This window comes from Ricinus communis, chromosome 3 (genome assembly GCF_019578655.1).
Source record: "Ricinus communis isolate WT05 ecotype wild-type chromosome 3, ASM1957865v1, whole genome shotgun sequence".
NCBI lineage: Eukaryota > Viridiplantae > Streptophyta > Magnoliopsida > Malpighiales > Euphorbiaceae > Ricinus > Ricinus communis.
The window spans coordinates 15,173,291-15,187,413 of NC_063258.1; the positions used below are offsets into that span (position 1 = coordinate 15,173,291).

The 14,123-nt window shown below is 41.1% G+C and overlaps 1 protein-coding gene and 1 non-coding gene across 2 annotated transcripts; one reads left to right on the forward strand and one right to left on the reverse strand.

The window, feature by feature from the left end:
- Positions 1–1,952: 1,952 nt before the first annotated feature.
- LOC125369555 lies at positions 1,953–11,278 on the reverse strand. Its single transcript, XM_048372328.1, has 6 exons — positions 10,394–11,278; positions 9,720–9,789; positions 9,498–9,602; positions 8,666–9,011; positions 2,433–2,514; positions 1,953–2,201 (listed from the first exon to the last, which is right to left on the reverse strand). Exons 1-6 carry the CDS (start codon positions 11,276–11,278, stop codon positions 1,953–1,955), a joined length of 1,737 nt encoding a protein of 578 aa, XP_048228285.1.
- Positions 11,279–13,391: 2,113 nt separating this feature from the next.
- Positions 13,392–13,498, forward strand: LOC125369644. Its single transcript, XR_007215321.1, has one exon. It is a non-coding gene; the product is annotated as a small nucleolar RNA R71 (small nucleolar RNA).
- Positions 13,499–14,123: the final 625 nt, after the last annotated feature.

Genomic DNA, 14,123 nt, shown 5'->3' on the forward strand with positions numbered 1-14,123 from the left:
TCCCCCGCTCTTCTTTTCCTTTCCTCTCTTCTTTCTTTTAATTAATAACCCTTGTCGCCGCCAACACGGCCGTGTTCCTGGCCGTGTTAGGAACATGGTTTGGTGTTCTTGGTCGTATTGGGAACACGGTTTAGTGTTCCTGGCCGTGTTGGGAACACGGTTTGGTGTTCCTGGCCGTGTTACTCTCTATGGTCGTGCTCCCTAATGCCTCTTCTTCTTTGATGTCTAATGCACCCAAAACAGCCGTGTTTGTGCTTGTGTTGGGAATACGGCCATGTTTAGCTTCCTCATGCTCGTACTTAGCTTGTTTCAGCAGCTTTGACGTACAATTATACTCCAATTCTTCCCTTTATCATTCTTTGACTTCTTTTGAACCTAATGCACACAAACAGATGCATAAGGTGAGTGTTGGGACCAATTCACATCCAAATGTCCATAAGATCAATCTTAAAAATCCTATTTAGATGTGTGTATTTTACGCATATCAAATAATCCCACACTTAGCTCATTGCTTGTCCTCAAGCAATCAAAAGTAAAATAAGGAAAATAAACCACTAAGGAACAATACTTAAACTGACAGACAAGCTAGAGAGCTCCTGCACATATCCTTAACAAGCGTAAGTCAAACAAAAATAAACGAAGCAATCAATTCAAGTATCACAACCAAGATGCCAATAATTCGCAGAATACTGTCTCAACAAAATTATTAAAAACCAACTCCTCAACAGAATCACTCTAAATCACTCAAAGTGTTTAAAGGGTAGTGTTTAATCACTCAATGCATCAACTACTGCCTTACTTTATGCTTGCTCTTAAATCCTACTCCTACCACTTGTGGAGAGTCAACAACCATGTCAAGAGGTCTTTATAAGGGTTGTAATGGGGATTAGGTAGGGGTAGGTAAATTTGGTAAGAGTTGAACCTATGGTGTTCTGCAATGAAATACATGACCTGCACACAAGGCACAATGATCACAAGGGGTAAACAATAAACAGTAGTCCAAGGTGGGAAATAGGAATCAAGTCAAAATGTGAACACCTAAAAGCAATTAAACAATTAGCTCACTTACTTTCTTTCTTTTCATTACCCTTCCCTCGATTCTTCTTTTTTTTTTCTCTTTTCTTTTCATAAGGGAAGAACATTCACATAATAGAGTGAATTTCTTTTGGATTGAAGAAAGCTGCTACAAGATTCCACACTATTCCCAAGACCAAAATTCCTAATAAAAACAACTCATATGCAAAATCATAACCCAAATCAGAATAAAACTAAGTGGCAATGGAATATGATAAAAAAAATGGTGAAAGAAGGGGGTTATCTACAGAATTAATAAACGAATGAAGGCTATTTGGCTAGAATGAAAAACCTAAGTGCCTCTATCATACCAAAGTGTTAAACTCTCCTTGTGGCCCTCGTAAGCATTACCGAGCATGTTCTAAAAGTAAAGACAGTAATTGGCACTCTCAATAAGAAATAAATACAAGCATATAAAGTGTATGCTTACAATTTAGGCTCAATTTCTCACAAGTGTGCTTTTGAGTAGGTTCCAAACAAAAATCATCAAAATAAAATTAAATAAACCAAAGCAACTTAGTGCAAAACTCAAACTAATTATCTTACATTCTTTCGCAAAACTCAACACTATCGGTTTTACCCGATCACATGGACATAAACAGGATCTCAAAAGCAAGTCAATAGTAAGAGCATCGAAACAAAGTGAAAAATTTTCAAAATTTTACAAAAAAATTGCATAAAAAATAAACAATTAACTGAGATGGGATAAATGAAATGTGATATATACACTAGAAAAGCATCTGAATTTCATATACAAAACAATAAAAACACGAAAACAAGTGTATATAAATATGACCACCCCACACTTGAAGGACACACTGTCCTCAGTGTACAAAATATAAGAAATGAAAAAAGAAAAAGAATTAATACTGCCCTCACTATAGCTCCAGAGTGAAAAGAGGTGCATCAGCAGGTATATCAGGGCGCTGGCTGGTCTGTGGTGGATGAGTGGCTGCTCTCTGAGGATCGAAAGTAGTGTCACATGCAAGAGCTAGTGGATCAGCAGGAGCAGCATCAATAGGAGGCTTGTCAGGCTGCTGTGTTGAAGGGTGCTCAGTCAGAGAGGGAGGGCCAGCTGGATCATCTACTAAAGGGATGTCAAAATGGCTCTGCTCTAGAACTCGACTCTATGGACATGCATGTACAAAGTCTGTAGCAAAAATATCATCAAACATGTCATTGGCCATAGAGGCCTCTAACCTACCTCCCTGCTCAATCAGGGCCTGAAGCATAGCCCTCTGTCTCTCAAACTGACCCATCATCTAGCTCTGAAACACAGCCTGATGTTGTAAAAGGTCCTGCTGAAAAGCCTCTTGTCGAATGAAATGCTACTGCTGCTCCTCCGCCAACCTCTGCACTGTAAGCTGCAGCTCTCTAAACTCAATTGGAGAGACTCCTAAAACAGCTGATGAAGAGCCAGAAGGAGCTGAAGTAGATGGTCTGGAGGAAGACTTCAGAATATCAGAAGAAGGTGGGACATCCTGTGTACCATGGGCTCGTGGGGTAGGTCGCTCCTCTCTGAGTGCTACCAAGAGTGCATTCCTCAGTCTATACTCTGGTCCTAGCGGACCCTGCCTACGAGTCACCATCCCCATACTAATTAACTAGGGAAGTCCCAAAGTCTCCATCACCCCCAGCTCTATCAAATGTGGTATCGCCTCCTCTAAAACTCCTAAGCTCCTAGCTAGTCGAGTAATATAAGTCCAAAAATTGAAAAATACCTTCTTTGAGATGTTGTAGAAGTGATGGGCTCTTTATGCAACCTACACCTAAGGCAGTGAACCTACCGATGCAGCTTAGCACTAGTGAGTATCAAGGTCGTATCCCTAGAGATCGGGTGAACCTAGAGTTACTACTGCTTGCTATGTTATCTAGTCTGAAATAGGGTGTGAAAGTTCTAACATACCAGCTAATGGTTATGAGTGCAATTAAGTAAATGAAGGACAACAATGGACAATTAAAAGACAATTGTAAAGAGAGAAATAAATCCAAAAGGGAGCCTAAGTGATGGAATTCTAAAGATGAATTTTATGGATTGCCGATCTTGCTTACCCGTGCCTAAATCCCGACTGAATCCTGCCTCTCTCGAGCTTACCGGATTCCTAAACCCTGCACTAACCTAATGGAATCTCTTCCTATCGGGATTACTACAAATTAGCATTAAGTATGATTTAAGACTATTAAGAGTTGTTAGTTCTTAATCCGTGAGTAAATCAACCTCATCTCTAAGTGTTAACTACGATTCCTTACTATTCAAAATCCAGTTATAACAAGCATTTCTCAATGTCAAGAAACAACCTAATAAACAATTAATCTAACGTCTCAAATTAACTCGCATCAAACTTTTATTACCGAATAGCAAGAAGATTGCAAGAATGACAATTATAAAAAACTAATAATTAAGCATAATCCATCAACAAAGGTGAACCCTAATGGATTCAAAAGATCTAGCTGCTCATGTTCATAGTCAAAGCAATTAAAGAACAAAATAAGGAAAAACAAATTAAAAGTATGTACACCCTTCTCTTTCAAGCTGAATGAGAAACCCTAAATTTGCAAATTCAAAATCTCAAACCCTAGTTGCCTCTTGAATGCTTCCAAAGTTTGTCTTGATCTTCAATTTGATGTTGGAATAAGTGGAATCCCCCCTTCAATTGATGAAAATTGATCTCTCCCGGTCTACAATTGAGGTATAGGAAATATTTGATTAAGTGTGTGTCTTGGAATTGAGTCCAAAAATCGTCCTCTTCAATTAAAATTCAAAATCGCTTATATAGTTGATTCAAGACGAGTCCAAAGCAAGGCTGAATCCGTGGAGTCTCACAGCCGAGCCACCACAGGCCGTGCCCAGGCGGTGCTGATCCACCACAGTCGCGGCCGGAGGCCGTGGTGGCTACAAGGCGTCGAAATGGCACAATTGGGGATAGCCTCTTGATAATTCAGCACGGCCGGAGTCCAGGCCGTGCTCAACCCTCAGGGTGCTTGTTCTCGCCCAATTTGATGGATTTTGCTCCGTAATCACACGTATTTCCCTCGATTCGATGGTGTCCTTCGAAATGACTCAAACGAAAAGGGAAACAAAAGACAGGTGATTCTAGCATAAAACGGGATAATCATGCATAAAAATGTGAACAATCGGGCATGAAAACATGTGTAGTATGATGCTTATCAAATTACCCCATGCTTAAACTTTTGCTTGTCCTCAAGCAATTTACAACTCACTCCTCAAAAGATATCAAATAACTCAATCAATCGCATTGCAGGAGGTTAGCTCAAAATAAATTTCAAAACTCCGTAATGATTTTTCCCAAAATCCCCAAATCACTAAATCCTTAAGAGAAAGAGCAAACTTAATAAAGTTGCTAAAGTTAAAATGATAAACCATCTAAATTAAGAAATTGAGAATCATGCCTTACAAGATATCACTCAAAACACACAAGTGTATATAGGTGAAAGAAGATCGCCAAGCTCTCAACGCAAAAATACAGAAAAAGTGCTTACCATAGGCTTGCTTATGGATTCAATCTCCACTACTACGAAATAATCAATAATCATGATCAAAGGGTCTTGAGCCAGGTTGTAATGGGGTTAAGGTAAGGTACGTATAAATATGGAAAGTAGGCTACAAGTTGCTGGAAGTTAAGCAAGTAATGCAAGAAAGTAATGAAGGATCAAGTGCTGTACCAAAATGAACACTAAGTTGCTCTAAAAATAAGATGATGCTCGAAATGAACTAAATTAATACTTTCTACTTTTTTTTTGTTTGTTTGTTTGTTTTGTTTTTTTTTTGTTTTTTTCTATATATAAATATATATACTATGTATATATATTACAACAGCTTATGTAGGAGTTGTTGGTTATTGACACATACAATAATTGAAGGAAGCATCTATGAAAAATCTAGCAACTTAGTGAAATATATGAGTGCGGATTGATCCAAAGTAAAAGGCGTATAACTTATATAATTTCCGAGCAACAATGGTAGAAAGAATGGTCAAATGAATAGAAGTGATAAGATGAGTGTCATCGCGTATTATTGTCACGAAAGGAATGGCTAAGGCTCAAAATTGGTTCACTAAGGGAAAAATAGGGTTAGGCTTTTGGCCAAATTGTGTAAATCCTAAGTGCCCAAATCATCTCACGATTATTGACAATTCATGTAATTTCAACAGACATCGAAAGCAAGTTCTAGAAACAGAGATTCTGTAAAATGCTCACTAATGAAGGAAAAGGGAGCATAATAGTGATGCACCAATTGGCTCAAAACAAATTAAAGGTATGTACACCCTTCTTTTCAAGCTGAATGAGAAACCCTAAATTTGCAAATTCATAATGTGAATCATATGCTTCTCGATCGCTCGTGATTATTGACTGGATTAGGGACCTACCGAGTTTATCTTGAGTTTTGTTTTAATTAAGTTGATGACTTTTTCTCTGAATGGATTCCCTTATAGCTTTATCGAACCAGGAAGGCAATGAATAAATCTAAATATTGTTATTATTGTGATTGACTATTTAAAATTGCATGAATTCTTAACCCAAAGTTTAAATAGTCAATCACAATAATAAGCATATTAATGTTCTATATCTACGATAAAGTAATATGGAAGAATTAAGGAAAATACTGAGATTTATTCATTGCCTCTTCCAACAAGATTCGATAAAAGCTATAAGGGAATCCATCCAAAGGAGAAAAAGTCATCAACTACTTAATTAAAACAAAACTCAAGATAGGCACAACATCTGTAGGTCCCTACCCCATATTTTAGTATAACACCGCCCATGTTGAGAGATTTAGATCGAGGAAGCATATGATTCACATTATGGTTATGGAAGATCATGCTGAATTTTTTTTTTTTAATTAAAAAGGCATAGTGTTCTACTTAACATAAACAAACAAGTGCAAGGAAATAACATAAAAGTAAACAAGCTACAAGCAAGAAAGTAAAAGGAGATAACAAATTGAAAATAAAAAAATAAAATAAAATAAAATAAAATAAAGAAAAGGATGGAGGAAAATATCACAAATTTTTTTCTTTCCGGCTAGAAGTCTCTGACGGTGTATCCTCACTAGTTGGATCCACGGAAGATGGGGGGGGAAATTTGCCGAGGAGGTTGCGGTGGTGGATCGTGGTCTGAAGCATGTCGCCAAATCGAACTCCATATCATCAATGAGCCGTTGATTTTGTGCTCCGACCTCTTGCATCTTTTGAATCGCACTACTATGAAGTCTGTCTGGGTGGCCTTTCTTTCTAAACCACTCAGAACTGTTGAAGTGTATTCAAACGCCCAATCATGCCTTCGTTTCTTCTTGAAACCGCACAAACTCAGTTAGATCGCAGACTCGATCTAGACGGCCAAAGCGTTGATCCGGACGCCGATGGCTCTACCGAATGAGAGGATGAGGCTCCAGGATGAAGGCATAAACACTCTAGTTAGGTTAGGAATCCTAACATCCGGAATCCCAACCGACGGATGTTGGGCTCCTCTAGCCGCCTCTCTAGCTTCCCCCGACTATTGTGCTCACGAGCCTATATTCAATACCATGTGGATGTCTAGTGGCCGTGATCATCGCATGTTGATCATTTGTCCGATCCCTAGTGGTGTCATGTCACCAATATTTGAAAGCTCCGTGACGTCCAATACATCTAGTCTCTTAGCTAACCTAGTCACATACGGACCGAAACAACAATGCATCTTCTTCTGAGCGTCTACTATAAATGAACGGACTTGGCGAGCCAATAAATATCCCAAGTCTAGCTTCTTCTGATGTTGCATAGCCCAGAGAATAAAGACATCAGGCTGTGTGACTGTCCCAAAACTGTCCCCTCGGCCTGTAATGGTGTAAGCTAGTAGGGTATGAATGTAGCGGAGATGGTCCGGTAGGCTAGATGCCTTAGACCTGCTTGGGTAGTATGTTTCCGGCCTCATTACCAATGAATCCCACATGGCGTCATATGAAATTGGGTGGATGTAGAGACAACCCTGATACTCCTCCCCCGAGATTTCTTGTTCAGCCCATAATCCCAAATGCATTCCAAATTGTGGGACCGACATCGAGAACTCCCTTCCCCCAAGCCTAAAATAAATTGCATCAGGCTGATGCCAGTTTGTGATCCGCTTGCGGAAGAAGGTGCTGTGGAACGCGATCGTAAGCTCACGGTAGGTTGGCTCAATGATGTCAAAGAATCTCGCATATGGCAGAGTCTCGATCAGTGTGTGCACATCTTGAGCCAATCCCACTCTCTCTAAGGATGTGAAGTCTATGCAACGGCCCGCCATCACTTGCTTCCATCTCATGACTTGAAATCTACTTTCATTGTCTGCATTAGGGAATGTCCACAATGGATGACGGCCGGTGTGGATGGATTCATAGCAGTGCTCTCCGAGGTCGGACTATTTCTTTGTGGTGGTGGAGGTGGAAGTCTTTGGTCGGTTCCGGTGTTGTGGAGGAAAACGTTCCTTCACCACGCGATCGCTTGTCGGTAGCGACGCGTTTCGGTTGCTTTTCACGAGATTTATCGCGGTCCGTCATATCACCTAATGCAACGAATTATTAGTTTTTGTAAAAATTCAAGTTAATGAAAGAAATAATCTACCGAATCAACGTATAATGATTATACTTGACTAACCAAAACTTGTATAAACTAATAAACCGAGTATATATCAATCTAATTTATCATGAACCAGCAATTGCAATTTAAATCTAAACATTATTCATGCTTTGCATGTCAGAGGCACATTTTATTTCCACCAAAACCCCACACTTATCAATTTCATAACCAACTACACCACAAACACAACAACTAATGTAGATTAACCTAACCAAGGTCATATAGTTACAATATAGAGCCACCAAAATATCCTAGCATGTCCTAACAAAAGTATATGTCTAAAATAGAAGTGAAATCATAATAATAAATAAAAAAAAATATATAATGCAACAAATGAAGGGACTTACCTGAGTTCGCTTAGAAAAACACCTTTGAGCTAAGAAAAATAAAAGGGAAGCAAAATTTCGGAGGCCTCCACTTCTTATAGGCACACGACGGGTGAGGGTAAGGTAGGACTCGGCCGTCGATCCTTTAGCCTTCTTTGGATGCTCCTCATGCGGGCATTGGCACGGCCGTGCTTCCCAGTGACTAGGGGTTGTGTCCCGTCGCCTTGGGCCGTGACAATTACTCTTTATCCTTCAACACGGTCTTGACTCTGGCCGTGCTCATCGTATGACACGGTGATGCGGCCCGTGATGGCCACGGAAAACCGTGGGTGAAACGGAGTGTTTCTAGGCTTGCCTTTTGCCGACTCGAGTCGCCTTGCCCCCATACCTATAATTAACACATATGCATGTAATTAGATCATTAAACAAGTAGATATGGTCAAACGGAAGAGTTTGTCCTCTTGATTCTATAAGTCCGAAAATTAAAATTAACCTAATTATTTTTAAGCAACTATAATAAAGTCAAATGAAAATAATGAAACAATCACAACTAATTAAAAACATCAAAGTATAATCCAAGTCGAATGTACAGAAGTGCTTATTTGCAGAGTCTTAAGCGTGACTCATTCGGATCACCCTTTCTGTGCATACAAAGCCAGGTCAACTCGTTGCTCACTATCCAACGAGTTACAATGATATCGCTTTAGCCGATGGCCGTTCACTTTGAAGTTCCCCTTCTCTGGATGATGCAACTCTACCACTCCATATGGAAAGACTTGTCCGATCTGAAATGGTCCAGACCAACGAGTCTGTAGCTTCCGGAAATGTGACGAAGGCGAGAGTTGTAAAGCGACTCGATCCCCAACCTGAAATTCCTTAGGCTCACGAATCCTTTGATCATGCCATTTCTTAGTCCTTGCTTTATAAGTTGAGGAGTTTTCGTATGCCTGCTGGCGCCACTCATCTAGCTCACTCAACTGCCATTGTCGCTCCTTACCTGCACAATCAATATCAAAGTTACAAGTTCTAAGGGCCCAAAGTGCCCTATGCTCTAACTCAACAGGCAAATGACATGACTTTCCATAAACAAGGCGATAGGGCGTAAAACCTATAGATGTCCTAAAAGCAGTCCTAAACGCCCATAATGCATCGTCTAACTTAAGAGTCCAGTCCTTCCTACTGGTACTAACGGTTCTCTCTAAAATACGTTTAATACCCCTATTAGTTACCTCAACCTGCCCACTAGTCTGGGGGTGATAGGGAGTAGAGAACCGATGAGTAACTCCGTACCGCTTAAGTACTTTCTCTAATTGGGTGTTGCATAAATGTGTTCCTCTATCACTAATAAGCACCCTAGGTATGCCAAACCTAGCAAACAATCGCTTAAGGAACCTGCAGACAACCCTAGCATCATCAGTGGCTACAGCCTGAGCTTCAGGCTACTTAGAGAAATATTCAACAACAACCATAATGTACTTATTACCATACGAAGAGGGAAAGGGTCCCATGAAGTCGATGCCCCAGACATCAAAAATTTCAACGACTTGCACACTAATTTGAGGCATCTCATCACGAGAAGAGATATTACCTGCGCGCTAGCAAGGGTCACAAACCTTAACAAATTTCCGTGCATCTTGGAAGAGCGTAGGCCAATAGAATCCTGCCTCTAGCACCTTCCTCGCAGTATGGTTTGCTGCTTGATGACCTCCAGTGGGTCCCTCATGGCATTGCTTCAATATTTGGAGAGTCTCCTCGCCATATACACAACGAATCACCTGATCCGCACATACTTTAAATAAAAGGGATCTTCCCAAATATAGTATTTCAAATCGTGAAGAATTTCTTCTTTTCGTCATACCCTTTGGTAGAAGCCTAGCAACCAAATAGTTAGCATAATCAGAAAACCAGGGAGTATCATTGTATACCTGAGTGACATACAAATGTTCTTCTAGAAATCGATCATCTATGGTCGTCTCATCAAGTGCATCTAAGTGAGGATTTTCCAATCTCGATAAATGGTCCGCTGCCAGATTCTCCGCGCCCTTCTTATCCTTGATCTCGATGTCAAATTCCTGTAACAAAAGAATCCACCGAATCAATCTCGGTTTCGCATCATTTTTCAGGAATAAGTACCTCAATGCCGAGTGGTCCGTGAAGACAATGGTTTTGGAGAGAACGAGGTATGATCTAAACTTGTCGAAGGCGTAAACAACCGCCAATAACTCCTTCTCTGTGGTGGTGTAGTGTTCTTGGGCTCCTGTCAAGGTCTTGCTAGCGTAGTAAATGGGTTGAAACTTCTTTTCAATCCTCTGTCCAAGCACAGCTCCAACTGCATAATCACTAGCATCGCACATCGGTTCGAAGGCAATCGGGAGAAACCATGATTGGGGTTATAGTTAGAAGTTTCTTCAGTAACTCAAAAGCTGCCACGCATGCATCATCAAAAATAAAAGGTACATCCTTAACTAACAATTGAGTGAGGGGCCTAGCAATCTTAGAAAAATCTCTAATAAATCTCCTATAAAACCCTGCATGGCCCAGAAAACTCCTAACAGCCTTAACAGAACTAGGAGGAGGTAGCTTAGATATTACTTCTACCTTAGCTCTATCCACCTCCATCCCAGCCTGAGAGATCTTATGCCCTAAAATAATCCCCTCTCTCACCATGAAATGACATTTTTCCCAGTTTAGTACCAAGTTAGCCTCAATACATCTAGCTAACATGCGCTCAAGGTTTGCCAAACAAAGAGAGAAAGAATTACCAAAAATAGAGAAGTCATCCATAAATACCTCCATAGACTCCTCAATCATGTCCTCAAAAATAGCCATCATGCACCGCTGAAATGTAGCTGGTGCATTGCACTGTCCGAATGGCATCCGTCTATAAGCAAACGTCCCATAAGGGCAGGTGAAAGTAGTCTTCTCTTGGTCCTCAAGTGCAATAGGAATTTGAAAGTAACCTGAAAAGCCATCAAGAAAACAATAAAACATGTGACCTGCTAAACGTTCAATCATCTGATCAATGAAAGGAAGAGGAAAGTGGTCCTTCCGAGTTGCATCATTAAGCCTACGGTAATCAATGCAAACCCGGAAGCCTGTTACCGTCTGAGTCGGGATCAGCTCATCCTTCTCATTCCTTACCACTGTGATGCCTCCTTTCTTGGGTACAACCTGCACAGGACTAACCCACGAACTGTCAGAAATGGGATATATCAAACCTACATCAAGAAGTTTAATTACCTCCTTCTTTACCACTTCTTTCATGTTCGGATTGAGTCGTCTTTGAGGCCGAACGGCCCGAAATCCCCAATGAAATCTTATGAGAGCGAAACTTGGATTTATGCCCTAAGTTATCGGCTATATTGAAAGCAAAGGCCTTCTTGTACTTCCTTAGAACTTCCAACGTATAGCTTGTTCTTCAGGAGTTAGATCGGTACGCTATGATTATTGGTAAGCGCTTCTCTTCATCCAGGAAGGCATAAACCAAGTGGCTCGGTAACTCCTTCAGTTCTAAAACTGGTGGGTCCTCGAATGAAGTCTTTACTTTCCGCACCCCGACTGTCAAGAAAAAGATAGGGATCAGTTGACAAGCTCGGCCAATAAAACAGTGAGTTGCTCCAACACTTGCTCGTTGGACAACTCCTCCTCATCCTCAGCTAATGCTACTTGCAAAGGGTCAGAACATAAAATTTCTTGTAAATGGGACTCAACCACATCATCAATCACATCAATAGAACATACAGTATTATCATAGTCCAGTGACTGTCTCATGGAAGTGGCCAGGTCAAAGGTAATGGTCTCATCATTAACTCTAAGCTTAAGCTTTCCATCGCTTACATCGATAATAACCCTCGATGTAGCTAGGAAAGGCCTACCCAGGATAAGAGGCACAGTGCTATCACCCTCCATATCCATTACCACAAAATCTACAGGAAAGATAAATTTATCTACTTTTACAAGTACATCTTCAACAATACCTCTAGGAATTTTAACAGTCCTATCTGCTAATTGAACACTCATCCTAGTAGGCTTTGGCTCATGCAACCCTAATTTGGCAAATAAACTAGTGGGCACTAAGTTAATACTAGCTCCTAAATCAGCCAATGCACCACTAATTGATAAATCACCAATCATATAAGGGATAGTAAAACTCCCTAGGTCTCGTCGCTTGAGTGGCAGTTTGTTCTGGAGAATAGCTGAACACTCCTCATTAAGCACCACCTGACCAAGATCCTCCAACTTCCTCTTGTTGCTCAAAATCTCCTTTAAGAACTTGGCGTATTTCGGCATCTGTGAAATTGCCTCAACAAAAGGTAAGTTAATTTTCAAATTTGCTTAAATAAGTCAAGAAACTTCATGTGCTTGTCCACCATATCCCTGTCTCAACCTCGCGGGATATGGTACGGGCTGATGCTCCCCGCGAGGGCTCTTTACTGTCTTCTTTCTTTCTCTCATTCTCTACCATCTCAAGGTCCGGTCCTTCCTTAGGCCGGCTCGACCGCACGATTGTATTATCCTTATCGGCCTAAAGGCGAAGAACCGGTCAAATTCTTACCGGGCATAAGGTGATAGCTTTGCAATGCTCCCTCGGGTTTGACTCTGTAGTGCTAGGGAGCGATCCTGAAGGTCTCTCTGAAAGCATCTTAGAAATTTGGCCAATTTGAGTCTCCAAGTTCTGAATCGAGGCCTGCTGATTCCTAAGTGCACTATCGATCACTGGAATCTTGTTTCTGTAGATGTCACAAACTTCATCATGAGCTCCTCTAAATTTGACTTCTTTTCTTGGGGAGGAGGAGCTTGTGCAGGCCCAGCTGGTTGTTGCTGTGGCTGTTGATGAAGTCTTTGGAAACCTGGCGGACCCTGGGCATTATTGTTCCTCCAACTGAAATTGGGGTGATTGCGCCATCCAGGGTTGTATGTATTGCTGTAGGGGTTATTCTGCTGTCTTGGGGCATTCCCCATATAATCAACCTGTTCAACATCAGAAGATATAGTAGAATTAGATGGAAAACTAATAGAAGATGAAGCAAACATACCTCCCGCAGTACAGTTCGCACTGTAATGCGGGCCACCACAAAACTCGCAGCCAACGTTTGCTGCATGAACCGGCATCTGGAGTTGGTCGATCTTCTTGGCTAGAAGCTCCACTTGAGCTGCCAAGGCTGCTGTAGAGTCCACTTGGTTGACCACTCCTTGTCTTCCTGGTCGGCTCCTAGAGGATTGCCACTGATAGTTGTTCATGGCCATTTCCTCTATCAAGTTCTGAGCTTGCTCGGGCGTCTTACTATTTAGCGCCCCACCTGCTGCAGCATCCACCATCTGCCTCGTTGCGAGGTTCAACCCACTGTAGAAGGTCTGAACCTGCATCCACACTGGCAATCCGTGATGTGGGCAGCATCTCAAAAGATCTTTAAATCTCTCCCATGCATCGTACATGCTTTCATCATCAAACTGCACAAAAGAAGATATATCATTTCTAAGTTTAGCAGTTTTAGCGGGAGGAAAATACTTATATAAAAATTTTTCGGCCAACGCCTTCTAGGTAGTGATCGTCTGTTGTGGAAGAGATTGCAACCATCTCTTTACTCTGTCCCTCAAGGAAAATGGAAACAATCTCAGCCGAATGGCATCATCGGTTGTTCCATTTATTTTGAATGTGTCACAAATCTCCAAAAAGTTGGAGATATGTGCATTGGGATCCTCGCTGGGCAATCCTCCAAACTGCACGCTTTGTTGGATCATCTGGATAACATTGGCCTTTATTTCAAAATTGTTGGCCGCTACAGCAGGTCTGACTATACTAGTTTTCGTCCCATCCAAAGATGGTCGAGCAAACTCGTACCTCATTCTCTGATCCTCATCGGCGTGGGGGTCATGGTTTTCCATCGTGTCTAGTCTATCCACAGGTACCTCAACCTCAATCTCCTCCTCTTCTAATTGCAACCTCTTCCTTAAGAGTCTGAGGGATCGTTCTGGATCAGATAGAGGCTCTATAAGATTCGAGTTTGAGCTCCTGGTCATAAACTACCTGAAACCGAAAGTCCACACAACAACCGATCAATAAAAATAATATAATAATAAATAATAATAAAATTAAAGAATAAATGAA

Bases quoted from the DNA above. Each gene is read 5' to 3' on its own strand.
- LOC125369555 (XM_048372328.1), bottom strand. From the start codon at position 11,278: ATGAAAGAAGTGGTAAAGAAGGAGGTAATTAAACTTCTTGATGTAGGT. The intron at 9,790-10,393 runs GTTTCTCCCGAT...TGTGCGGATCAG, and splicing joins TAACTATAACCCCAATCATG to GTGATTCGTTGTGTATATGG. The intron at 2,202-2,432 runs GTGCAGAGGTTG...GCATGTCCATAG, and splicing joins TTAGAGAGCTGCAGCTTACA to AGTCGAGTTCTAGAGCAGAG.